The sequence below is a fragment of the Procambarus clarkii genome, chromosome 94 (assembly GCF_040958095.1).
Source record: "Procambarus clarkii isolate CNS0578487 chromosome 94, FALCON_Pclarkii_2.0, whole genome shotgun sequence".
Taxonomy (NCBI): domain Eukaryota; kingdom Metazoa; phylum Arthropoda; class Malacostraca; order Decapoda; family Cambaridae; genus Procambarus; species Procambarus clarkii.
Window position 1 is genome coordinate 10,185,383 of NC_091243.1, and position 27,067 is coordinate 10,212,449.

Here is a 27,067-nt window from a genome sequence, read left to right on the forward strand (position 1 = left end):
AAAAGATGACAAACATAAACACATTCTCCTATGCACTCGACAGCTTTATAAACCTGAACTGTAATACTAATATTGACCTCAAAAGCTATTTAGTGGCGCAGAGCTGCAAACCTGAGAGACGTGACCCCAAACTTCTCACTGACCTTCACTCAGATCTACCTACCCCCCCCCCCCCAGGCAGCCACTGGCAAGTTCTGCAATAAATCTTGCCAGTTTAACATAATGCTTTATTGACTCTAACCAAAAATTAATCAATAAAAAGAAGCACTTCAAAGACACGTTGAAATCATGTTGAATATTTCTGCCTCACAGGAAACCATGAGAGGCTTGGTCTTGGCCTCTCGCAAGGATCACCACACAGGCTGCGGACCAGCGACTCTGGTAGCCACAGCCGCTGTCTAAACCACTACATCTTTCCTCGCTCTGTTTACAGTTAATAAACAGTTTGTGAGCTGTAAAGCTCTACGAGGTTGTTTATAACAATAATAACCTTGGGTTGTGAAGTTTTGGAGCATGTAAACTGTTTAATAAATGTAAACAAAGTCGACATGATTAAGAAAAGGTGAACTGGTTTGGAAAGTTGTGTAAATGTTCTGGCGAGTCCTGGTCCGGGCGACTGGCGCCCCAGTGTGCGAGCGGGAGAGGAACTGGTGACGGGGGAGCCGTGGCTGGGCACCACTGGGCACGGGGGAGCCGTGGCTGGGCACCACTGGGCACGGGGGAGCCGTGGCTGGGCACCACTGGGCACGGGGGAGCCGTGGCTGGGCACCACTGGGCACGGGGGAGCCGTAACTGGGCACCACTGGGCACGGGAGGTCCGTGGCTGGGCACTACTGGGCACGGGGGAGCCGTGGCTGGGCACCACTGGGCACGGGGGAGCCGTGGCTGGGCACCACTGGGCACGGGGGCGGCGCACGTAGCCTGGTGATCATACATCACCAGTGTGGGATCACCTCCCTGATACCACAGTAATTTCCGCTGCTGGGGATGGTGTCTGGTGTTGGACGGCGCCCCCTTCCCCTCACTCCTCGCCTTCCCCGGGGCTGACGACGGCCCCACCACCACTACCGGGGCTGACGACGGCTCCACCACCACTACCGGGGCTGACGACGGCCCCACCACCACTACCGGGGCTGACGACGGCTCCACCACCACACTACCGGGGCTGACGACGGCCCCACCACCACTACCGGGGCTGACGACGGCCCCACCACCACTACCGGGGCTGACGACGGCTCCACCACCACTACCGGGGCTGACGACGGCCCCACCACCACTACCGGGGCTGACGACGGCCCCACCACCACTACCGGGGCTGACGACGGCTCCACCACCACTACCGGGGCTGACGACGGCTCCACCACCACTACCGGGGCTGACGACCGCCCCACCACCACTACCGGGGCTGACGACGGCCCCACCACCACTACCGGGACAGACGACGGGCCCCACCACCACTACCGGGGCTGACGACGGCTCCACCACCACTACCGGGGCTGACGACGGCCCCACCACCACTACCGGGGCAGACGACGGCCCCCACCACCACTACCGGGGCTGACGACGGCCCCACCACCACTACCGGGGCTGACGACGGCCCCCACCACCACTACCGGGGCTGACGACGGCCCCCACCACCACTACCGGGGCTGACGACGGCCCCACCACCACTACCGGGGCTGACGACGGCCCCACCACCACTACCGGGGCTGACGACGGCCCCACCACCACTACCGGGACAGACGACGGGCCCCAAACCCGCTACCGGGCACAAACAGGTAGAGCGAGTGGGGTCACCTGACCATCAACACAAGGGGGGGGGGGGTAAACATATCTCGCTACGAAGTCAAATAAACATTTACATAATTGCCTTAAATTGTCTGTTACCGCCACTAAATAATTCTCCATAACATCAGAGAACTTAAATGCTCCTGGTGTTGTGGAGTTTACGGAGCACCTGCCACCCCCGGAACACCCCCGGAACACCCCCGGAACACCCCCGGAACACCCCCGGAACACCTCCGTGGGTGTCACAAGACTTAAGGTAGATAAGTAGAACAAGTAGAGTTTCCTGCAAGTGAGTGCTGAACAGCATTTGCAATATCTTCAGTAGCCTTGAACAAATATCTATTTCTTCCGTGTCTTCCATAACCAGGTAGTGTATTCCTTAATACAATTGTATGTACTTAATACATTGATACATATACATTGTTTAGCGCGTATAAATATACTTGTTATTGAACAAATGGTCTTTTCAGATAATAATCAGTTAATTATGCTTTATCTGTGTTGAGTAGTTACTCGCTAACCAACTCGTAAATGGTGAAAACTAGAATTGTGTTGTATAAAAGATTGTATGATATATGCGATAATGTAACTATTATGTATTTGTGACCTATATCCACTCAACAGAAGCGGGTTACATGATGATTCTCTAACTACCTTAACTTACCAGTGAACTAACTCAACCCTAACTCATCCAAATGGAGGGAACCAGCTGTGAGAACCAGCTTACCTGTCATCTTCCTTGTTGTTCTGCCTACCAGCACCCCATCTACCAGCCTGTCTAACTGCCTACCTGCCCAACTTGCTGAAATTCTTAACTCATTAGATCGAGTTTTTACATCAAAGTCTACGGTCTAGTGAAGCCACACTTCACTTACTTCCCCTTACCCCTGCCTTTATCCTTCATTCTCTCGTCCCTCCTGTGTTCCCCACCTCTCCCTTCCCCCCCATTCTACGAGGACCCCCCCCTCTACTGCCTCTACTCTCACCCTTCATTGACAAGATTGGTAATGATGACACTGATAATGACGGCGGAAAAAGATAGAGGAATAATGATAGCGAGAGGAAGAGGAGCATATAGTGAGAAAAAGAAGGAAGTATGATGATAAGGAAAAGAGGGGGACATAATGAATGGAAGATAAAGATAGGAGGATAAGTATATCAGTCGTTAGAAGGAAGGACAGCAAGAGGACGAAGACTAAGGAGAGAGAGAGAGAGAGAGAGAGAGAGAGAGAGAGAGAGAGAGAGAGAGAGAGAGAGAGAGAGAGAGAGAGAGAGAGAGAGAGAGAGAGAGAGAGAGAGAGGATAAAGAGAGGGGGTGAGAGGGCACCAACAATCACTGTCATGGAAGAGACGAGAAGTGATGCGTCCCGGGGGTAAATAGGGAGAAGAGAAGGGAGGAAGGGAGGGCAGAAGAGGGAAGAAGGATAACGAAAGGTAAGTAGATGGAGTACTAGGCAGGGTTTACGATGGTAGATAGAGAGGAAGGGGGTGGTAATAAGGAGATTTTACTAAGATGAACGTTTCGAAGACGGGGTGTTAAATTTTGGAGAAGCTGCCACGTATGGAGGAAGCGAGAGGGAAGATAGAGAGAAGGAGAGGAAAAGGACGGAGATGCACATAAACACACACACATGCACCTCATCATCACACTCTTGATTAATGTCTATTATATCAGACTTACTATATCAATTTAGCCTGAAATACTATCACTGTACTTGACTGTTCTTTGTGGCCGCCATTCCAGGAGAAGCTGGAGCTTCCAGGAACTGTTGCAATACTCACCAGGAAATTCCAGTAACAACGGCTAGTTGACGCGCAAACTTCCCCTGCTTGCGTTGATACCTTCAGTGTGTGTAATTGCCTAAGTGTAATTACCTAAGTGTAGTTACAGGATGAGAGCTACGCTCGTGGTGTCCCGTCTTCCCAGCACTCTTTGTCATATAACGCTTTGAAACTACTGACGGTCTTGGCCTCTACCACCTTCTTCTAGAGGTGTGTGTGTGTGTGTGTATGATTGTGGGGCTTACGAGAGAAATATATGTAGCAGATATCCATTATACAACCAAGGATTAGAAAGGCAGGGTCCAAGAGCTAACACCTCGACCCTACAAGCACAAATAATAAATACACACACATACGCGCGTGCGCATTAGTTGTCCCACTGGTGGTGTGGCCACTACTGTTGCTAATTAATATAGATGAGATACCCCAAGGGTCGTAAATGTCAATGTGTGCAGAAAACGCGAAGCTAATGAAGAACGTAGAAAACGAGGAAGATTGCATAAGTATAAGAATGACCTTGACAACCTGCAGCAGTGGGCGAACAAAGGTTTCTAGAATTCAATCCCAATACGTGTAGGGCAAGGAAGATGGGAAAGGGAAAACGAGTCCGCGAGACATTTACATAATTAAGAAAAGGCAACTGCAGGAATTGGAAAATTAAAATAACAGCAGTGGCAGCATATGGGAACCTGGCAAATATTAGAACATTGTTTAGAAACATATATCTGGACTGGAATATGCAGCACCGGCCTGGAAACCGTACCGTGAACCACAAAACCAAAATTTAACACAGTACAACGGTTTACAACAAGATCAGAGGCAGAACTGAGAGGACTAAGATATGAGGCCAGGTCCAAGGAACTAGACCTCACAACCCGAGGGGACAAAAGAAACAGAGGATATATGATCACAACGTACAAGATACTGAGGAGGATAAGGTGGACAAGGACGGCCTCTTTAAATAAAAAAACAAAGTTAGGACACGAGAGGACACGAGTGGAAGGTGGACATGTGAATAAGTGGAAAAATGTAAGGAAATACTCGTACCGTGTACAGGCGGTTAATAGGTGGCAGTGTAGTGAGAGCAGTTGTAGAAGCCACCTCCATCCACAACTTTTAGGCCAGGCTCGAGAAAGAATTCAAGCGTCAGAATAGTTAAATTACAACGCACCAGAGGTACAACGAGGCTAGTAGGCGGGGCATGAGTAGCTGGTCCTCGTGTACCCATAGTCGTTGATAGGTACCACGACCACACACACACACGCACACACACACACACGACCACACACACGCACACACACACACACGACCACACACACACGGCCCCACACACACACGACCACACACACGCACACACTGCCCCACACACACCTGGGGACACGGCCCCACACACACCTGGGGACACGTGTGCAGGTGGAAGAGAGGAAGACAAAGACCAGGGATCGATACCCGCTGCGTTCTTCATGAGGACCACCTTGTGCCCTCTTCTGCACCTTCTCTTTCCTTCCCCCTTCCTTCACTCTTATTCATTTCACACTTTACTCTTCCACTCTTCCTTGTGCAGGAAGGAGCAGAGTCCACGAGGACTCTGCTCCTCTCTCTCTCTCTCTCTCTCTCTCTCTCTCTCTCTCTCTCTCTCTCTCTCTCTCTCTCTCTCTATATATATATATATATATATATATATATATATATATATATATGTCGTACCTAGTAGCCAGAACGCACTTCTCAGCCTAGTATGCAAGTCCAAATTTGCCTAATAAGCCAAGTTTTCATGAATTATTTATTTTTCGACTACCTAACCTACCTAACCTAACCTAACATAACTCTTTCTGCTACCTAACCTAACCTAACCTATAAAGATAGGTTAGGTTAGGTTAGGTAGGGTTGGTTAGGTTCGGTCATATATCTACGTTAATTTTAACTCCAATAAAAAAAAATTGACCTCATACATAATGAAATGGGTAACTTTATCATTTCATAAGAAAAAAATTAGAGAAAATATATTATTTCACGAAAACTTGGCTTATTAGGCAAATCGGGCCTTGCATAGTAGGCCGAGAAGTGTGTTCTGGCTACTAGGTACGACATATATATATATATATATATATATATATATATATATATATATATATATATATATATATATATATATATATATATATATATATATAATGTATGTATCTGTTATGTTTAAAACTTTGGACGAACATATTTGAGTGAATAACAGGGACATAACGCCCAAATATTTGAGGACAAAATATTGTGTTATTTAGGGAAGCGTGACACAACGGATCCCGAATCCGGATTGCACAAACGCCGAGAGATTACCCGAACAAATGAGATATGGCAGCGAGGGTCGGACGCGCTGCCAGATGAAAGAATTATTGGCCAGCTGCGAGCCTGGAGCAGGATAGCGGTTACCGCTGTAAATACTGGTGTGGTGTAGCGAGTCTGGAGCAGGATAGCGGTTACCGCTGTAAATACTGGTGTAGTGTAGCGAGCCTGGAGCAGGATAGCGGTTACTGCTGTAAATAATGGTGTGGTGTAGCGAGTTTGCTGTTATGGCGGTGTTTCCTGGCGCCTGTGGCTACCCTCGCCTCATATTAAAACCATTTATGCTACACTAGAGATGACCTCCCCTCTGGCACTATAAATTGTTCTAGCTAGGGTGATATCCACACACACACACACACACACACACACACACACACACACACACACACACACACACACACACACACACACACACACACACACATACACACACCTACAACAGCTAGGGGTATCTGACAGGCAACAGAAACTTCAACTAGTATATTAAGTCTTTCAACTGCCAGAGTTCCCCCGTCACGTTCTCTTGCAGTATGACACGCACGCTGGGGAGGTCACGCACGCTGGGGAGGTCACACACGCACTCCTGACGTCCTCGACCAGGGTTCGAGTCCCAGTAGCATCCATATGGCATCATCCAGAGATAACAGTACATATAGGTACTATGGAAGGAAGTACAAAATATCTACCGTTACACCCAAAACTTTTTAATTAATTTTGGCGAAGGTTCGAGAAAGACATGAACTAAACCTAACTTTTTGTAGGCCTAGTATAGTGCTAATGTAATACATTAGGCCTAAGATTGCATGCTAGGCTTGCTCATTTAGGCCTACGGAATGTTAGGTTAGGGTTTGGGTTACTGTTCTGCCTTTTATGTCCTTTAGAACTATAATAGTGCAACACGGCAATTATTCTGAGGGTACAACATCATACATTTCGTACATGATTCATAATGGGTTAAGCCGGCAGGGTGAGCCGGCAGGGTGGGCCGGCAGGGTGGTGCCGGCAGGGTGGGCCAGCAGGGTTGGGCCGGCAGGGTGGGCCAGCAGGGTGGGCCAGCAGGGTGGGACAGCACGGTAGACTGAGACAGTTTGGGAAGACACCATTTTACCTTAATATCCGGACGTGGCCATCCCGACGGGGTCCACAACAGTGCCAGTGCCAGCTGGCCCTGTGGACGCCGCTGGTGACCTCAACACAGGCCTGGCCACAAACAACATTGTGGCCAAACAGTGCCTATAACAACCAATGGCCGAACGTATGAAAATGGCCTCTTAAACCCCCCAAAAATGTTCACCTTGTGTACTACCGGAATACTGAAAATAACATGCTAAAATAACAACAAAATAACACTTTACCTGTCGTAAAACCTGTATAATTAAACCTCGCCATTGTTGAAGCACTCCAGTTGCTTGTTATTGCACTCAGGGTGAGATGCTGAGAGTGGGAGAGGAGAGAGTCAGTAAGAGTGAGAAGAGGCGGGAGGGGGACGAGAAGTGGGAGGGGAGACAGGGAGAAGACAATGACTGGGAGATGGAAGAAGTGGAGAGGGCCGCTGAGAGCCTGCTCAGCTGCACGTCTAGATGTCAACCATTGTCATGGCTGTGTATGGCGGCCGCGGGACGAGGGCCAGGTGTGGGGGAGGTACAGGTGTGTGTGGGGGGAGGAACAGGTGTAGGGAGGCACAGATGTGGGGAGAGGTGTAGGTCTTTCGGTAAGTCAGCACGCTGGAGTAGTGCCCTCCAGGGGAAAATCTCTATCCACGTCAACTCCAATGTGGTTTCAACTCCATTTTTGTACCCACTCCCTCCTTTCGCCATCAATTTTAGTACATTCCCAAGAGTTCATTGTCATCTTGCGTGGCCGAGATCAGCAGCAGACTGGCCACTCACAGTACGGGAGCTGGAGGAACAGCCAACCTGGTGATGCCTCTCGAACTACCACCACGGATGGAGTGACTCAGGAAGGTGTAACTCCATCCAAGCACCAGGTGAGGGCAGTTGAGATCTCGCCACAAGCTGGTGGCCACCTGGCCATAGTCCGGACACTACCGTAGACTGAATAAGATATCAGGGGGCCGAGCTGTGCCGTCCGCCGCGGGGCCGGACGCCTTCGAGAAGGACGATGGTACAGTAAATGATTCATTTTACCTGCAGAAAACAAGAGGGATCTAGGATATACGAAGCCACGAGGAGACGCGGAGGATTGATGTGGGGATAACGAGGAGTAGGAGGGCAGTATGGAGAGTAGGAGGGGTGAATGAGGGTGAGTGAATGAGAGAATGAGGGTGAGTGAATGAGAGGAAGAGGACTCATGGGTGTGGTGAAGGGGTAAGAGCACCAGCAGGGGGGAGGGGGGGCCAGTGAACGACTGACACACGAGTTTAATCCAATATTTGCAGATTTCATCCAATTGTGAAGCACAGTACGTTTTTTATACCTGGTGTCTACGGCGCCCCTATGTCCTGTCTCGCTGTTTATCTGTCTGCCTGCCTGAGAGAGAGAGAGACAGAGAGAGAGAGAGAGAGAGAGAGAGAGAGAGAGAGAGAGAGAGAGAGAGAGAGAGAGAGAGAGAGAGAGAGAGAGAGAGAGAGAGAGAGAGAGAGAGAACTGATCAATACATACCAATGGACATATTCAAACACACAATTGTCTTCCATGTAAGGTAACAGCAAGTACTTCTCTGACAAGTCCCACACACAAAAGAGCTACAAGACAATCGACTTGAGAATGGTCCAAGACGGACCGAAACGTCGTCGTCCCTTCACTTTCTAGTGTGTGGTCTGGCCAACAAAGAGCTACAAATCTAAGTATTGCACAAATGGGCCTAAGCTGCAGCCTTAAACACAGCCGTAATTCAAACACAGGATTACGCTGGTATCCTATTAATTACACCGGGGGATGGGGGGGGGCGTCAAATTGTAATGTTAGTATAATAATGTACTGAACACCTACACCTGAGGTCTGCTGGGCGGGGTGTAGGCTCGCGACCTACACTGACCTGGTGTAGGTTCGATTCCCGGCCGAGGTAGAAACAAATGGGCAGAGTTTCTTCGGCATGATGCATGTGTTCACCTTGCACCTGTTATGACACCTGTTAGATGCGCTACATCATGGTGATGTGTGTGTGTGTGTGTGTGTGTGTGTGTGTGTGTGTGTGTGTGTGTGTGTGTGTGTGTGTGTGTGTGTGTGTGTGTGTGTGTCAGAGAGAAATATATATGGTAAACATAATAGAGAAAAAAAAGATTGGTTGCGAAGGCGGAGTCCAAGAGCTAATAGCTCGATTCTGCAGGCACAAATAATAAATACACTTTCTAACACCTCTAACATGTCAGAAATGTCAGAAACTTTTCTCTTAGCGCAAAGGCAAGGACTAAATAGAATGACCTAAAGGACCAGGCTATAGAGACAAACTCCATTCATAACAATAAAAGAAAGTATGATAGAGAAATAGGCCAGGAGTCCTTGCATTAAGACAACCAACGACTAGAAAAGCGGGATCCACGAGTTAGAGTTCGATCCTGCAGGCACAAATAGGTGAGAACACCCACACACACACACACACACACACACACACACACACACACACACACACACACCCACACACACACACACACACCCACACACACACACACACACACACACACCCACACACACACACACAGATATTGACCCACAAGTAAATGTCAAGTCTCTCCAAATATCAAGAATAGTGTGTAGGTGGACCAGGCGGTATAGGTCACAGTGTTAGCCTGCACCACCTCACACTACTTGAAGTCCTCTCCCTGGGACCACTCTGTCTCAGGCCTTAATTCACTCACATGACCCACCATTTGATAACAGGACTCTCCCTTCGGTTACAGGACCAACCATTCAGGTGACTGCAAGCATGACAACATTTCGAAAATATTAAGAGTTGCAAATTCCAAATTGAAACCAGAATCCATTTTAGTCCATCAGTTCAACATGGATTTCTCTTGGAGAAATCTTTAAAGACAATGGAGGGGATATTTGTTCATAAAGAAATGAACACCAATTTGAGAGAGTGTTTAATGCAACCAGTTGTGCTCACCAGGAGCTTGTAGCCTACAATGTACCCACAAACCCATGACCCAGAGCTCCATGGGGAGGATGTGGTGTTGTAAATATAGTTGTGTTGAAGGGTAGTTGTTTAGGTAGTGGTGAAGGAGGAGTACTGACAACCAGAAGCCCTTCAAGGCCTTGTTTACTGGGCTACGGCTCCTCCCTAGCACACACTCGGTGTTGCTTTCCTGTACCCACACCACCAGCTTCTCCCCACCATAAGTCTCTCCCCTCCCCCACCACACACCTGTCCTCTCCCCACCACACACCTGTCCTCTCCCCACCACACACCTGTCCTCTCCCCACCACACCTTCCTCTCTTTCCCCCACCTCCCCACACCTACGAGCTCCCCTGCTGCTGCTAAATACATTAAACTAAACGACGGCATCCGGTTATTCATCCGTCTAACCACCCATGAATGATTTATTCATAAATCATGTCTTTTTATATATCCACCCATTGATATACTCATCCTTCCAACTATCCATTCATCCATGTGTCCATGTATCGTTGAATGACCACTAAACTTGAGGAAAACAAAGTTACCAGTGACTTTGTTTACCGATGTCTCTAACCATGCATTCATGGGCGCAGCCAACCATCCAACCCAATGACCATCCAACCATCCAACCCAATGACCATCCAACAACCACCCAATACTACACCTGCCAGCCATCCACCAGTGGTACCACCACTACTACCACCACCACCACCACCTACAGGACGCAGAAAGCCCGCCACTGACTGACGGCCAGGGCGGGAGACGCCCCGCGAAATACGAAGATTCCCGCGCGAAGGGCAGACTATGGTAAGCTTCAGAAGGGCTGTCTTCATCTATATATCCTGCTGTGTTTTGGTTGTGGAGGAGGAGGAGGAGTGTGCTATCCCTTCCTAGCCCACTTCCCCCAGCTGTGTGCGTTACTGTTTTTCTGTGTTGTAGGGGACCACTCCACATTACTCGCACACGCACGCATCGCACGCATGCACGCACATGCAAGCACGATTCCACAATGAATATTTCGCCGAATTGCTGATTGACCGGTGGCGTGTATACATATATACATGCACACTTACATATGCTCGATATTACACACATATACACATATCACGCACACACACACACACACACACACACACACACACACACACACACACACACACACACACACACACACACACACACACACTATAACACTATTTCCTCATTATTTCTTAAAATTAAGGTATTAAACACATTCAATTTAGTTTCTGATTAAACACTGTGAGGTCACCGTATGGTCACAGACATGGGAACTCTTTCAATGTAATTTTCACACGTTCGTTAGACCAATACTGGATATGCAGCACCGGCCTGGAATCCGTACCTTGTGAAGCATAAAGCTAAAGTTGAAACAGTTCAAAGGTTTGCCACAAGACTGGTGCCAGAGCCAGGAGTGTTAAGGTTATGAGGATAAGGTGAGGAGAGAGGACCACACAACTTACAACACAAGAAACAGAGGAGATATGATCCCAACATACAAGATACTGAGGAGGAAGACAAGGATAGCCTCTTTAAAAGGTGAGCACAGGTAAGTACAGATAAGTACAGGTGAGCACAGTTGAGCACAGGTGAGCACAGGTGAGTACAGGTGAGCACAGTTGAGTACAGGTGAGCACAGTTGAGTACAGGTGAGCACGGTTGAGCACAGGTGAGCACAGGTGAGTACAGGTGAGTACAGGTGAGCACAGGTGAGTACAGGTGAGCACAGGTGAGTACAGGTGAGTACAGGTGAGCACAGGTGAGTACAGGTGAGTACAGGTGAGCACAGGTGAGTACAGGTGAGCACAGGTGAGTACAGGTGAGCACAGGTGAGTACAGGTGAGCACAGTTGAGTACAGGTGAGCACAGTTGAGTACAGGTGAGCACGGTTGAGCACAGGTGAGCACAGGTGAGCACAGGTGAGTACAGGTGAGTACAGGTGAGTACAGGTGTGTACAGGTGAGCAATGTCACCAGTAATTAAGCCCTGAACCACTGACTAGGTCTAGGACCACTAGCACTTGGGACCATCGACTAATCCTGGGACCACTAACTAGGCCCTGGGACCACTAACTAGGCCCTGGGACCACTAACTAGGCCCTGAGACCACTAACTAGGCCCTGGGACCACTAACTAGGCCCTGGGACCACTAACTAGGCCCTGGGACCACTAACTAGGCCCTGGGACCACTAACTAGGCCCTGGGACCACTAACTAGGCCCTGGGACCACTAACTAGGCCTTGGAACCACTAACTAGGCCCTGGGACCACTAACTAGGCAGCCATGATCTCAGACGAGCTACTAGCACCACTGACAAGGCCTTGTGACCTCTTATAGTAAACATTATAACAAAAATACATTATAAGAATATAGGAAATATTATAAAAAATTAAACAATAAAAATTATCAATATAAATCAGGAGAAAATTACTTTGAAGAGTGATTTAACTCAGCGTAAAATGCGCGCGCAAATTGCGCTCAAGACATTCACTCCAAAAAGCCCGCGAAACCGCGAACAACATGGCTAAACTGCTCTCCCAAACGACTAGAGTGAAGGTGAGAATAAAGACTTATAACAAGGGGCCCCAAACTAACCATCCTCCAGCCCATTAAGACGACGATCCCACCATCCTCAATACTAAACTAGACCTTTATGCACGCCCATATAATGTTATTTTTGTTTGTGAAGACTCTAAACTTGTTTGTACAAGTTGGGCGCTTAAGACGAGGCTGTTGGGCGCTTAAGACGAGGCAGTTAGGTGACTGTGAAGGCCTGTTTAGGTGAAGGTGGAGAGTTGTGTAAAGGTATTTACCCATACGTTAAAAATATGACCTATTAAGACAGAATTAAAGCAGCGTAATATTGACGTTTTCTACGTCTTACACACACACACACACACACACATACACACACACACACACACACACACACACACACACACACACACACACACACACACACACACACACACACACGCCCATAACAATAAACTTTGAACACCTGCTTCTGTTCCCCTTTATAGCAGCCTTTCACACTCGCATCCCATCTCACCTCTCCCATCTCCCTCCCTCCCTCCCCACCTCCATGGCCATAACCTCACCACCAGTTCGATTTTTCTACGTTCCTCGGAACACTAGACGGCAATAGCCGGCTGGAGGGAGTAGATTAAGAATGAGAGAGTGAGGGAGAGGGTAGGAGACTGTTAGAGAGTGAGGGAGAGTGTAGGAGACAGGTGAGAGAGTGAGGGAGAGTGTAGGAGACAGGTGAGAGAGTGAGGGAGAGGGAGTGAGAGAGAGAAGACCTTCACATAAAGATGCTGAATAAGGAATATTTAGCCTCACAAGATACAGCCACCTCACCAGAAAATAAACTGAAGACATGAGACTGAGGGACGCGAGGGAGGTTACCTACCTTACCTTGAGGTAGGTAAGGTAGGTACCTTACCTTACCTTGAGGTAGATAAGGTAGGAAGGAGGTAGGAGACTCGCAGCACGACAACAACGCCTATTAATGACCCTTGACACAATAATATCAGTTAATTCCATGATTATCTAAACGAGGCTTTGATTTATAATGTAATTACTTCAGTACGTATTGGGTATTTTCTTCACCTTTAATAATAATAATCCCCAGAGACTAACACACTAGCGAAACTGCATCAATATAATATATAATCCTTATACCATGTCGTGGTGTAGTCGGCTAGAGTGTGTGCACACCCACCGCATAGGTTCGAATCCTCATCACGGCTCCTACGGATTTTCTCAATAATAATAATAATAATAATAATAATAATGGGTCTTCACTTCTATTTGAGTACATGAATGTTTAGCGAACCTTTTGCACAGCGGAACGTGTTAGAAAACCTACCAGCACTCTCATATGGCCAGTTGACTACCTGCCCCGCAGATCTACATGTGGAATGAACATATTCCAAATTCGAGTCAGTTTAGGAATGAATAATCACTGATGGAGTGAAGGTCTTCAGATTTGTTGTCCACGAAGTTGGCAACCACAACATAAGACGCTCAGCCATCAACAGCTTTACATTCTCTCTCTCTCTGGCCCCCCAGTTAGGGCCTGAGGATGGCCATATAATATTTATCCAGATGAGGGAGATACTGGGTTATTCTGCGACACGCTACACTCCTTCACCTGGCCTCACTCGACTCCCTGGAACCTTTCTACCTTCCACTTTCTAGACTGTCTCTCCCTACCTGCCCATTCTCCCTTATCTCTCATTCTGTTTATCTTTATTTAAGGACTAGGATTCATTAGCAAGCAAAGAACTGCTATCCGACATCAACTCATATGAAGCCTGATCCCCTCTCTCCTTTCTGTCTATATCTGTTTCTATTCCTCTCTCTCTCTCTCTCTCTCTCTCTCTCTCTCTCTCTCTCTCTCTCTCTCTCTCTCTCTCTCTCTCCCTTCTTTCCCTTCTTTCTCTCACTCCCTTCTCTCTTTCTGACTCACCTGAACATCAAGGAAAATAGTCGTGTGGGGTGAGAGTGTAATCTCCATTCTGGGTCCAGTCAGTTTAATCTCCGGGAGAGAGAGGAGAGGATATATGGGGAGAGGGGAGAGGGGAGGACACGTGGTTAGGGGAGCGAGATGAGGGTAGGTGGTGAGGGAAAAGAGGGGAGAGGTGAGGATAGATGGTGAGGTGAGAGAGGCAAATGGTATCCGAAAAGAGGAAAGTAAGAGAGGAAGATGATTAGAGAAGGAAAACTATAACAAGGAGAGGAGAAGTGGGAGAGCCAGAGAGTGAGAAGGAGAGAGAGAGAGAGAGAGAGAGAGAGAGAGAGAGAGAGAGAGAGAGAGAGAGAGAGAGAGAGAGAGAGAGAGAGAGAGAGAGAGAGAGAGAGGACATGGATACGTAAAATTAATGGAGGAGTTAAAGTGAAGTTAAAGAGAGATAAGTGAAGAAAAAGAAAATTAAGAGGTCAGCTAAGTGAGAGTGGGAACAGAGGGAGATGAGTGAAGAAGGAAGAGTGAGAGAGCGATAACGCGAAGAGGAAAGAGCCCCCCCCCCCTCGGTAAGAGAGAACGGGATAGAATGAAGGAAATAAAGTTAAGGGAGAAAGAAGGAAAAACAGGGATGAGGAAAGACCAGCAGAAGACTGTAAGATGCGACTAGCCCCTCCGCATGTCTAGGGGCCCACAGGGGCCCCGCTAACCTTCCACACACACACCATCTCCACTCAAGTCTTTATGGCGTCCACTGCCAGGCTAGGAAGAGCCGTCCCTCTATCCTGAGTGCTCCAGTACACCCGACTATAGGGAGTGACTGTACTTGGCTGGGACATAGAGGGAGCTCACTCGTCCCTGCCTGACTGGTGCTAGGGAACAACTGACTGGGGCGTCGTATCACCTTCCCACTGTCAGACGAGCCAGACCAGTGTTACTTGCGACGTACCTGCTCTTACGACACCATTTGATCAGGTTAATATCAGGTTGTATCCATATCTGAATGTGTAGAATGTGTGACCATTCATATGTCTACAGGGCGCCTTGTAGAGCTCTAGTGTCGTACTCGAAGCTTTAAAGCATATGTTACCAAGTGTAGCCAGTGGGAGGAGATCCGGGATGTCTTGAGCAGACGAGACTGATCATGATTGGGCGGCAACACGTCGCTTGGTCATGCGACATCACTGAGTGAGGTGTGCGAGCACGTCACTGCGCACATTTGAACCTTCGCCTGTTTGAAGTCTAATGAGACAGACCGACACAAGCAGCGGCGATCTCATTGTGAAGGTCACCAGCGGACTCGCTTCTAAGCGGTCCAGGTTGACGGAGCCAAGATCCTGGTGTAAGCAGACGATTAGTCACAATAACGTGGCTGAAATATGTTGACCAGACCACACAGTAGAAAGTGAAGGGACGACGACGTTTCGGTCCGTCCTGGACCATTCTCAAGTCCATTCACAATCGACTTGAGAATTGTCCAGGACGGAACCGAAACGTCGTCGTCCCTTCACTTTCTAGTGTGTGGTCTGATCAACATCTTGGTGTAAACCTGACATAAGAATTCAAGAACTCTGCGGTGCATCGTAATGTTACTGCTCTGCTCTACCTTACATTAATTCATAGAATTGGATCATGGAGATGGATATTGAATTAGAATAATATTTATATCAGGCCTCCTTCCATATCATGGAAGGCTCCTTCCATGGCTCCTTCCATATCATGGAAGGCTCCTTCCATGGCTCCTTCCATATCATGGAAGGCTCCTTCCATGGCTCCTTCCATGGCTCCTTCCATATCATGGAAGGCTCCTTCCATGGCTCCTTCCATATCATGGAAGGCTCCTTCCATGGCTCCTTCCATATCATGGAAGGCTCCTTCCATGGCTCCTTCCATGGCTCCTTCCATATCATGGAAGGCTCCTTCCATGGCTCCTTCCATATCATGGAAGGCTCCTTCCATGGCTCCTTCCATATCATGGAAGGCTCCTTCCATGGCTCCTTCCATATCATGGAAGGAGATATAACAATTTTCAGATACCTTAGTGGTTCTGCAGGTAAAGTTTCAAGCTGGAGGTACAGTTAGGAACCTCTGAAGACCTTTATTGTAAGCAGTCATGATCTGGGCGTAACAATGACTGCATGCATCGTCATTCCAGTCTCCGATAGCGTATACTTTTTTAAATTAGAAGTTGAACAGCATAAAAAGTTCTTCTCTTGGGGCACATCAAGTTCCGTCCAGGAGCTGAGACTCAGCATGAGTGTCCTGAGTTGCTGTTGTTGTTTTAGATTCAGCTACTCGGAACAGGAAGTTCTAAGTAGCACGGGCTATGGTGAGCCCGTAAAAAAGTGTCCTGAGGCAGAGGTTCTGTCATATACACGTGGTGAGGATGACCTGAGACTCACCTGAGAGGCAGCATGTGAAGAAGAGGAGCAGCAGCAGCAGCAGCAGGGGCGGGAGGAGAGCAGAGGGAGGAGCAGCAGGAGTCATGGCCGGCCACCATCCTTCACCTCAACACCTGCACAACACACACAACACATGTTAACAACACATGTGTACCCTAGGCATTAATCACAACACTTGTAATACATGCTCACGTAATCAACACATGTTAACAACACATGTGTACCCTAGGCATTAATCGCAACACTTGCAATACATGCTCACGTAATCAACACATGTTAGCAACACATGTGTATCCTAGGCCCACAGGATCACAAGTCCAGCGTGCTGTCCGCTCGGCCGACCGGCTCCTAGGAGCCCCTAAGAGCAATTATAGAGCCTAATCAGCTTTAACAATTAATATGCATTTTAATTAGAGGGCGCCATTAGCTTCTTGTTGTTATTATGTAAATCCTTTATTCCCATTAGTCTGTCTACCGTGTAACCTCACTCCCTTTATCTCGTCTCTTCTCGCCCTTCTATTGCAATATTTCCATTCTCCTTAATCCTCGTATTTCTCTCTTCCCCTTTCTATCACCTTTCTCTCACCTTCTCGGTCGGCCGAGCGGACAGCACGCTGGACTTGTGATCCTGTGGTCCTGGGTTCGATCCCAGGCGCCGACGAGAAACAATGGGCAGAGTTTCTTTCACTCTATGTCCCTGTTACCTAGCAGTAAAATAGGTACCTGGGTGTTAGTCAGCTGTCACGGGCTGCTTCCTGGGGGTGTTGGCCTGGTCGAGGAGCGGGCCGCGGGGACACTAAAGCCCCGAAATCATCTCAAGATAACCTTACCTTAGCTTTTCCTTTTAAAATAGTTTGCCTTCGTCTGGGAAAGAAAGCTTGTTATTGACTATGAAAATCTATGTAGGCCAACGAGTGACCTTCCCCAGGATGCCAGCCACAACAGTCGACTTACTCCAAGAGGCAGAAGATACAAGGAAACGTGTTGAGACGTCACACACTGCCCGGGAATGGAACCCAGGTCCACTCGATTACGAGCCAACTGTGCTGTGGTGTCTGATCCCTGAGGCGACGAGCCCGCTGACCAATCACAATACCCCGTGTTAAAGATCATCCAACACTGGATATCACACGCAGAGTCTATCGCCTGAAGTCTATCGTCTATCTTCACAATGATAAATGATTTTTGCCCGAAACGCTACGCGTACTAGTGGCTGTACAAGAATGTAACAACTCTTGTATATATCTCAAAAAAAAAAAAAAAAAAAAATAAGTGGTCGGGTTAGTTTGTTGATGTATTCTTTATCATGTTCTTAAGAATACCAATAATACGATACATGTCGTAATGTCCATGCAAGTCCGTATTATGTATACAGTTTGTAAGTTTGTAAATATCATAAGGAGAAATGGTTGGGACCGCTGAGAAGCCGCCGGCTTCCTGTCCTCATCGATGCCCTAGAGTGGCTATCAGGTAAATGGCCCGTGAACCTAGAATAGTATCCCCCAACCCACCCAACCGATAGTATGAACCATTGAAAACGACCCACCGGCCCGTGGAGGAAGGGTAAACTAAGATAAAGAAAAGGGGATTTTTTCACCAAACATACATTTATTTATTTATTTATTTATTTATAAGAAGGTACATTGGGGGTTAAGAGAGTACATAGTAATGACGATAATTTTACAGTCTTGTAAAGCAAGCATAGTGCATTGGGCCATGACTTTCAACATGGTGAAAGTCCTTCCTTATCACTATATACAATACAATACAATACAATACAATACAATACAATTTTATTTAGGTAAGGTACATACATACAATAAATATTTACAAGGATTGTTTGACTTATAGGTAGAGCTAGTACATACAATGCCTAAAGCCACTATTACGCAAAGCGTTTCGGGCATAATGACTATCGTTATGGTTTTCCATAGTCACAGAAAGCATTTTAGGCTTATCAGGGTCCCTCTAGGCCAACTGTTAGGCACTATTCCTTTCCCCTGTCCAATCCCAAATCCTTATATTGACCCCCTTCCCAGTGCTATACAGTCGTTCTTTACCTTGTAAAGACCTGAATTTTTTTTAACCCGAGCGCTGTCCACTAGGCTGTCAGGCCTCATCCTTTTCAGGTGGAGACGAATATGTTTTTATATTTATTTTACTTAATGATTCTCTCTCTCTCTCTCTCTCTCTCTCTCTCTCTCTCTCTCTCTCTCTCTCTCTCTCTCTCTCTCTCTCTCTCTCTCCCTATATCCTGTACCATGTAATTTGCAAATCATTTTACAAAGTATTCAGCGTGAATGTAAATTTGGGGGACTTAATCTTTTTGATCCCGAGTGATGTAGGGGCGCCTGGTGATGGGGGAGGTAGGGGGCAATGGGGAGGGAAAGGGGTAAGAGGGAGGGGTGAGAGAAAACAGAGGGGGTGGAGACAGTTCCCCATGTGGCTGCTGGTGACGTTCTCAGGCGAGTGTGTGAGGTAGGGAGAGAGAGAGGGAGAGAGGAGGGAGGGAGAGAGAGAGAGGGAGAGAGGAGGTAGGGAGAGAGGAGGGAGGGAGAGAGGAGGGAGGGAGAGAGGAGGGAGGGAGAGAGGAGGTAGGGAGAGAGGAGGGAGGGAGAGGGAAGTGGGACTCAATAACAGGATACATTCAATAGAGTTTCCAGTGAGTATCGTGTTACGGAGAGGGCAGGATGCACACCGGTGATATCACCGTCCTCAAGCACTCACTGTATTGTCTTGTAGTCAGTCTATTAGTCAACTAGACTGTCTACTAGTCAGCCAGTCAGTCAGTCAGCCAGCCTGATATTCAGACACTGGACTAACTAGGGATCAGTTAGCCAACCAACCACGAACCCACCCTTAAAGTCAACCAGCCAACTGCCAACCCACCCCCTCACAGACAGCCAACCCACCCTCACAGACAGCCAGCCCACCCTCACAGACAGCCAGCCCACCCTCACAGACAGCCAACCCACCCACACAGACAGCCAACCCACCCTCACAGACAGCCAGCCCACCCTCACAGACAGCCAGCCCACCCTCACAGACAGCCAACCCACCCACACAGACAGCCAACCCACCCTCACAGACAGCCAGCCCACCCTCACAGACAGCCAGCCCACCCTCACAGACAGCCAGCCCACCCTCACAGACAGCCAGCCCACCCTCACAGACAGCCAACCCACCCACACAGACAGCCAACCCACCCTCACAGACAGCCAGCCCACCCTCACAGACAGCCAGCCCACCCTCACAGACAGCCAGCCCACCCTCACAGACAGCCAGCCCACCCTCACAGACAGCCAACCCACCCACACAGACAGCCAACCCACCCTCACAGACAGCCAGCCCACCCTCACAGACAGCCAGCCCACCCTCACAGACAGCCAGCCCACCCTCACAGACAGCCAGCCCACCCTCACAGACAGCCAACCCACCCACACAGACAGCCAACCCACCCTCACAGACAGCCAGCCCACCCTCACAGACAGCCAACCCACCCTCACAGACAGCCAACCCACCCTCACAGACAGCCAGCCCACCCTCACAGACAGACAGCCCACCCTCACAGACAGCCAACCCACCCTCACAGACAGTCAACCCACCCTCACAGACAGACAGCCCACCCTCACAGACAGCCAGCCCACCCTCACAGACAGCCAGCCCACCCTCACAGACAGACAGCCCACCCTCACAGACAGCCAGCCCACCCTCACAGACAGACAGCCCACCCTCACAGACAGACAGCCCACCCTCACAGACAGCCAACCCACCCTCACAGACAGACAGCCCACCCTCACAGACAGCTGCACGCCACAGGGGGGGATATGGCGGGAACAAAAACTAAATAGTGGCCGGTAAGTTACAAAAAAATAAGTTTACAAACTTTTTTGTTTTGTTTTAGAGGGGTGACGAGTGAGGGGAGAGGAGGAAGGGGAAGGGGGAGTAGGGGTGAGATGTGAGGGGGGAGAGATGTAGGGGTGAGGTGTAGGGGGTGAGGTGTAGAGGGGTGAAGATCATCGGCATACAGCTTTCCTCACCACTCTCCTTGCAATCCTGCTTCTCTCCCTCGTCCCTCTCCTTCTCTCCCTGTCTCTCTCCCTCATCTTCTCTCCCTGTCCCACTCCCTGGCCCTTCCTCATATATTAAGAAACATGTCTGCGAATATTTGTCGACACAAACATTTAGTAAGAATGTATTATGCGGGCATTAATGGTACTCTAGTTGACACTATGTATATGTATGAATGTAGGTATATGTATGCATGAGTAAATAGTAGTTATAATGCTGTGCGATGTTACCTCTGAACTGAGAGGTACTTGACAACCAAAGATATGAATTTCCTTATCTTACAAGTAAATAATCATTGACATTATTAATAAAGAAACACACTGATAAGCTGTATTACATTACGACTGGACCAAAGTGTCTCACTAAGTGTTATAGACTCATAAAGGGGAACTAGGAGGAGAGGGCCAGAATCTCTCAATAGAGAAGTGGATGGTTTTCTGAGGCGGCGATCGTCACTTGTCTCACGGGAGCCGTTGAGGAGGATTGGATCCCGGGCGAAGAGTGACCGCCGGCCCACGCGAAGGGACACTAGCCAACCTGTCCATGAATTAGGCGCCACAAGATGCCAAACTGCCTACCAAGATGGCGCGGCCCTACAGGGAAGGCGTTTCTTGACAACAGTGGTGGTAGTGGTATCAGCAGTAGTGGTATCATCTCAGAAATACATGCCTGAAGTCTGAAATACATGCCATAGTCTGAAAGACTTATATGGAGCGTCTTGGAGGTTAAGTTTAAACTTTGAAAGATTTACCTACAGCAGGTGGCCAGACTCCCGCTGCACAAAATTATCTACACACAAATCATATATATGTGATCATTTTTCAGTGTTGTAATGTCCATCATCTCACCAGAGGCTGTATCGTACCGTACCGCTGTAGCGGAGAGTTAGTCAATAGGACGCCAAGCTCCCAATATTACAAACGCCGAAAATAACGGAGCAGGGGCGCTTGGCCTCCGAGGGAGATCTGAGAGTATGGCCGTGAACCACCTGACACCGAAGTTGATTTCAATACACTCACGCCACGTCAAGAAACCCACGCACGACCTGTCAAGAACCTCACGCACGACCTGTCAAGAACCTCACGCACGACCTGTCAAGAAGCCCACGCACGACCTGTCAAGAAGCTCACGCACGACCTGTCAAGAAGCTCACGCACGACCTGTCAAGAAGCCCACGCACGACCTACCAAGAAGCCCACGCACGACCTGTCAAGAAGCTCACGCACGACCTGTCAAGAACCTCACGCACGACCTGTCAAGAAGCCCACGCACGACCTGTCAAGAAGCTCACGCACGACCTGTCAAGAATCCCACGCACGACCTACCAAGAAGCCCACGCACGACCTGTCAAGAAGCTCACGCACGACCTGTCAAGAACCTCACGCACGACCTGTCAAGAAGCCCACGCACGACCTGTCAAGAAGCTCACGCACGACCTGTCAAGAAGCTCACGCACGACCTGTCAATAAACGCAGAAGAAAGTGTAGTGGTGGAGGAGACAGCAGGCGACTGTGGGGCGGTTGCTGTCGATACAAGTACAATTTATCATGACGTTTAAGAATGCAAAATGATAAAGGAAGCGAGTCCCATCCCAGGCCCCTCCTTCCCTACCAGACCCGACCCCCAGTGTTAAGTAGAGGGAGGGAGGGAGGGGCGGGGAGAGTGTGTCAATGAGTGCGTCATTGAGTTAGTGAGGGAGAGAGGGAAGGAGGGAGAGACATATGGACGGACGGAAGGAGGAACGGTAGGAGAGAATGAGGGAGGGAGGGAAGGAGGGAGAGACATATGGACGGACGGAAGGAGGAACGGTAGGAGAGAATGAGGGAGGGAGGGAAGGAGGTAGGGTGGAATAACATATCAAAGTTGCACTAACACGTGACATAATAGCAGTGCACAACCACTTCACCAGGATATAAAAGCCAGAAAGTTTAAATTACAAACTTTCATAAACACGAGAGGAGGATGGGGGGTGAGGGGGGGGGGGGTGAGGGAAGCATTACATGTAAGCAAATGTTTGGAGGACGAGGTCGTCCACCTCAGCGGACCTCTTGCCGCCCTGGCCAGGTCTCCACCCAGGTCGTCCTCAGTGGTAGCTCTCCACGCAGGTCCCTTCCTCCTCCTCCAAACATTTCCAGCTTATATACAAGCAGGTTTCCTGCCCCAGACAAAACCAACTATAATCGGGAAAGATTAGTCGCAAGAAATATGAAATTAATTTCAGTAAAGCACACACACACACACACACATTCCTAACGTGAGGTACGAAGGCAGAGCCCAGGAACTGGAGCTAAACCACCGAAATCAACTAGGCATGAACACACGCATAAACACATTCCCAGCCTCGCAATCACAGCTTTAGCGCCAGAGATCAGCTACAAAATCTGGAAGGATATCTCTTGCAACACTTACCAGACAGAACTAAGCTGCAATCTCGACTCTTCCTGTAGACACAGCTAAGCGTGTGTCTACAGGAAAAGTGTGTGTGTCACGTGCACACACACACACACACACACACACCATCACACACACACACACACACACCATCACACACACACACACACAGCATCACAAGCACACACAATCCACTGCACAAGTGGAGGATTTTGTTAATTAAGCTTAAATCAATTTGCGCCGGCAAGACTACCCTATTTGCATACTGGCTGCCAAGCTCTAGTGTATTCTGTGAGGGACTACCCGTAGTGGGGGATAGCCCCCTGGTTGGGTTCCCCCTCTGAGTGTCGCTGCTACCCCTAGTTTGGCTACTCCTCCCCCTCCTTGCGTGGCTACGGCCCAGGGACTACACTGACATGTGCGAAGATCGTCTGGTAGATTAGCAGCAGGTAAAGTCTGGCTATCACGTTAATATGAAGCCCTCGTAGCGAGATTATCACTGGTTTTCCCCTTAGACTATCCTCTTGAGGGGCTACTTCCTGGTAGACTGGCTCCTGGGGCTATCTTCTGGTAGTCTGTCTCCTGGGGCTACCTTCTGGTAGACTGTCTCCTGGGGCTAGGCTACCTCCTGGGGCTATCTTCTGGTAGACTGTCTCCTGTAGTGGGTTGCTCCTTAGTGGGACTTAAGTGGATGTCAAGAGAGAGAGAGAGGAGGGTGGAGTGCTCTGTTATACACCCTATCCACTGAGGGCTTGTTCTACCTGTATATATTAGACTACTCCCCCCAACCCCCCAACACCACGTCTCTCTCTCTCTCTCTCTCTCTCTCTCTCTCTCTCTCTCTCTCTCTCTCTCTCTCTCTCTCTCTCTCTCTCTCTCTCTCTCCTATATATCCATCCATGATGTATTGATATCAAATCATTGTATTTATATCCACCCAATATACATGTCCACTATATATATTATATATATATATATATATATATATATATATATATATATATATATATATATATATATATATATATATATATATATATATATAACATGTGGCTGTAGCACCTGGCTTCCGCATGATTGTAATGTAACCCCCGAGATTGTTGACATGTTAATGATTGTTGTTGGTACTACTGGCAAGTGTTATTGATCAGTGGTACCTGTAGCAGTGGTGTTAATTGGTGTGTTGGTGCAAGATTGATGGTGTGAGGCACTCCAGTGAGGCACTCTGGTACCACTCATTCTCCTCACTGTCGTACTTCTCTCTCCCTCTCCCAGTTGTTCTCCCTTACGCTTCTCCATCCTCCTCCTCTTCCTCTCTCTCTCTCTCTCCTCCTCTTGTCTCCCCTCTAACCCTCCCTCTCAGTCACGTGACCAGTGAGGGGAATCAAAGGTGGCCCTGAAAAATTGAACGTGTGTTTCTGTGTATTGATTACGTTCGCCAAGTGCTTCCTCTCTCTCTCTCTCTCTCTCTCTCTCTCTCTCTCTCTCTCTCTCTCTCTCTCTCTCTCTCTCTCTCTCTCTGTCCTCTCTCTCTCTCTCTCTCTCTCTATCTCTCTCTCTCTCTCTCTCTCTCTCTCTGTCCTCTCTCTCTCTCTCTCTCTCTCTCTCTCTCTCTCTCTCTCTCTCTCTCTCTCTCTCTCTCTCTCTCTCTCTGTCCTCTCTCTCTGTTTATCTCTCTCTCTCTCTCTCTCTCTCTCTCTCTGTCCTCTCTCTCTGTTTATCTCTCTCTCTCTCTCTCTCTCTCTCTCTCTCTCTCTCTAAACAGAAGGGAATTTACATAAATATCAATTCGACATAAAATTAAAAATATATATATATTAGTTACATCTCGTCTAGATATAAATAAGATATTCAAATACCTTTGAAGTGTTATTTTAAATGTTTTACTAACAAGAGACATGTGTCGCGGAGGAAGGAGCAGTGTCAGGTGGAGTAGCAGTTAATTACCGAGTGAGACCCGTTCTTACTGGGCGCCTCCTGGCCTGGTGGCTAGAGTGACGCCTTCTGAGCTTGTCGCATCCAGTGATATTCGTCGATAGTGGAAGTTAATGTTAGTACAGTCGTGTGGTCTAGTGGTTACGGTACCAGGCACGCCAAGGTGCATAGTGTTCCTGACTGTCTGGGTTCGAATCCTGGGGAGGGAAGTTTTCAGTTGCATATTGGCTTGGGACCCATTCAAGCTTGTTAGCATATTATATTATTATATATATATATATATATATATATATATATATATATATATATATATATATATATATATATATATATATATTTATATATACCCTCAAAGCACTATGGTACTATGGCAAGCCATTATATATAGTTTACGTAACATGACCTCAAATAATGACATGATATTGCTGGGAATATCTTACAGGGAAGAAGCATTACATATTAAATCATTTTCTTAAGTTAAGAGGTGATTTTATTTGCACTTAGTTGCTAAGTACCATATAATATGGTACTTAGCAAAGTCCCATATTATATATAAAACTAATTTATTCAGGTCGTCATTTATAATGTATGGTCACCATATTTGATTAAGCATAACTTTTATATTTTTTTGAGGAATTAGGCCAAAATGATGTCTTTTTATACAAGCAAAAGAGGCACTTAAGACCCTGGGGCCAAATTCACGAAGCAGTTACTCAAGCACTTACGAACTTGTCCATCTTTTCTCAATCTATGGCGGCTTTGTTTACAATTATTAAACAGTTAATGAGCTCCGAAGCACCAGGAGGCTGTTTATAACAAGAACAACAATTGATTGGGAAGTTTTCATGCTTATAAGCAGTTTAATAAATGTAACCAAACTCATCAAAGATTGAGGAGAGATATACACGTTCGTAAGTGCTTGCGTAACTGCTTCGTGAATCTGGCCCCTGGTCTATATTGATGCTAATTCTTGTTCACAAGTATTTACCCGAAAGGCCAATTTATACACAGTATGACAGATTTAACAAGAGGTGTATTGTATAGGACGACTGTTTTCTGGGAGAGGCTGAACAAATCCACAAGGGCCGTGACGAGGATTCGAACCTGCGTTTAGAAGCATCCCAGACACTGCCTCAATCGACTGAGCTACGACAGGGTAAAAGGGTTGAAACCCCCTTGTGGATTTGTTCATTTGATGCACCACGTTAGTGTGATCTCTGTGTGTACTGGGAGAGGCTGTTCCTCCTTGGAACTGTTCCTTGGAAGGAAGTCTTCCTTGGAAGGAAGTCTTCCTTGGAAGGAAGTCTTCCTTGGAAAGAAGTCTTCCTTGGAAAGAAGTCTCCCTGTTCCTTCCTTCACATCTTTCTCGTGAGGCTGTGGAGCATCTCACACGATCCTTGGCTTTGCTTGCTATGTCATTCTCATAGCACGCGTGTGCACGTGTGCGTGTTGGCGTGCACGCGTGCGTGAGTACGCCCGTCCGCCATGCACGCCGTTGAGTGTCTGGGAAGTGAGACACAGTGTCATGGGTGAATCGATAGGTAGATGAGTGACGGCTGTGCAGCATTGTAAGGAGAGGGGATGAGTGACCGAGGGGAATGAGTGACCGAGGGGACGTATTTAGGGAGAGAGGAAGTGGAAGAGGGAACGCAATAAACAGAAGACACACGAACATCGAGAGAAAGGTGATAGTGGGAATAAATGAGCAGATAAGGGGAAAAAAGCAAGAGAGGCTGGAATATAGGAAGCAAGGGAAGAAAATAATGAAGAGGGGAGAGGGATAAACATGGATATG

At 48.0% G+C, this 27,067-nt stretch overlaps 1 protein-coding gene across 3 annotated transcripts in view; it reads right to left on the reverse strand.

The window, feature by feature from the left end:
- Window positions 1-27,067, reverse strand: part of gogo (golden goal) — a 153,529-nt gene that overhangs the window by 104,804 nt on the left and 21,658 nt on the right. For 2 of the 3 annotated variants that reach the window (XM_045729427.2, XM_069319716.1), the window contains exon 2: window positions 16,876-16,988. The exons of the other annotated variant lie outside the window; for it this stretch is intronic. In XM_045729427.2, the coding sequence (XP_045585383.2) occupies window positions 16,876-16,960 (85 nt within the window). In that variant the 5' untranslated portion in view covers window positions 16,961-16,988. The remainder of the gene's footprint in view (window positions 1-16,875; window positions 16,989-27,067) is intronic. 3 annotated transcript variants of the gene reach the window in all.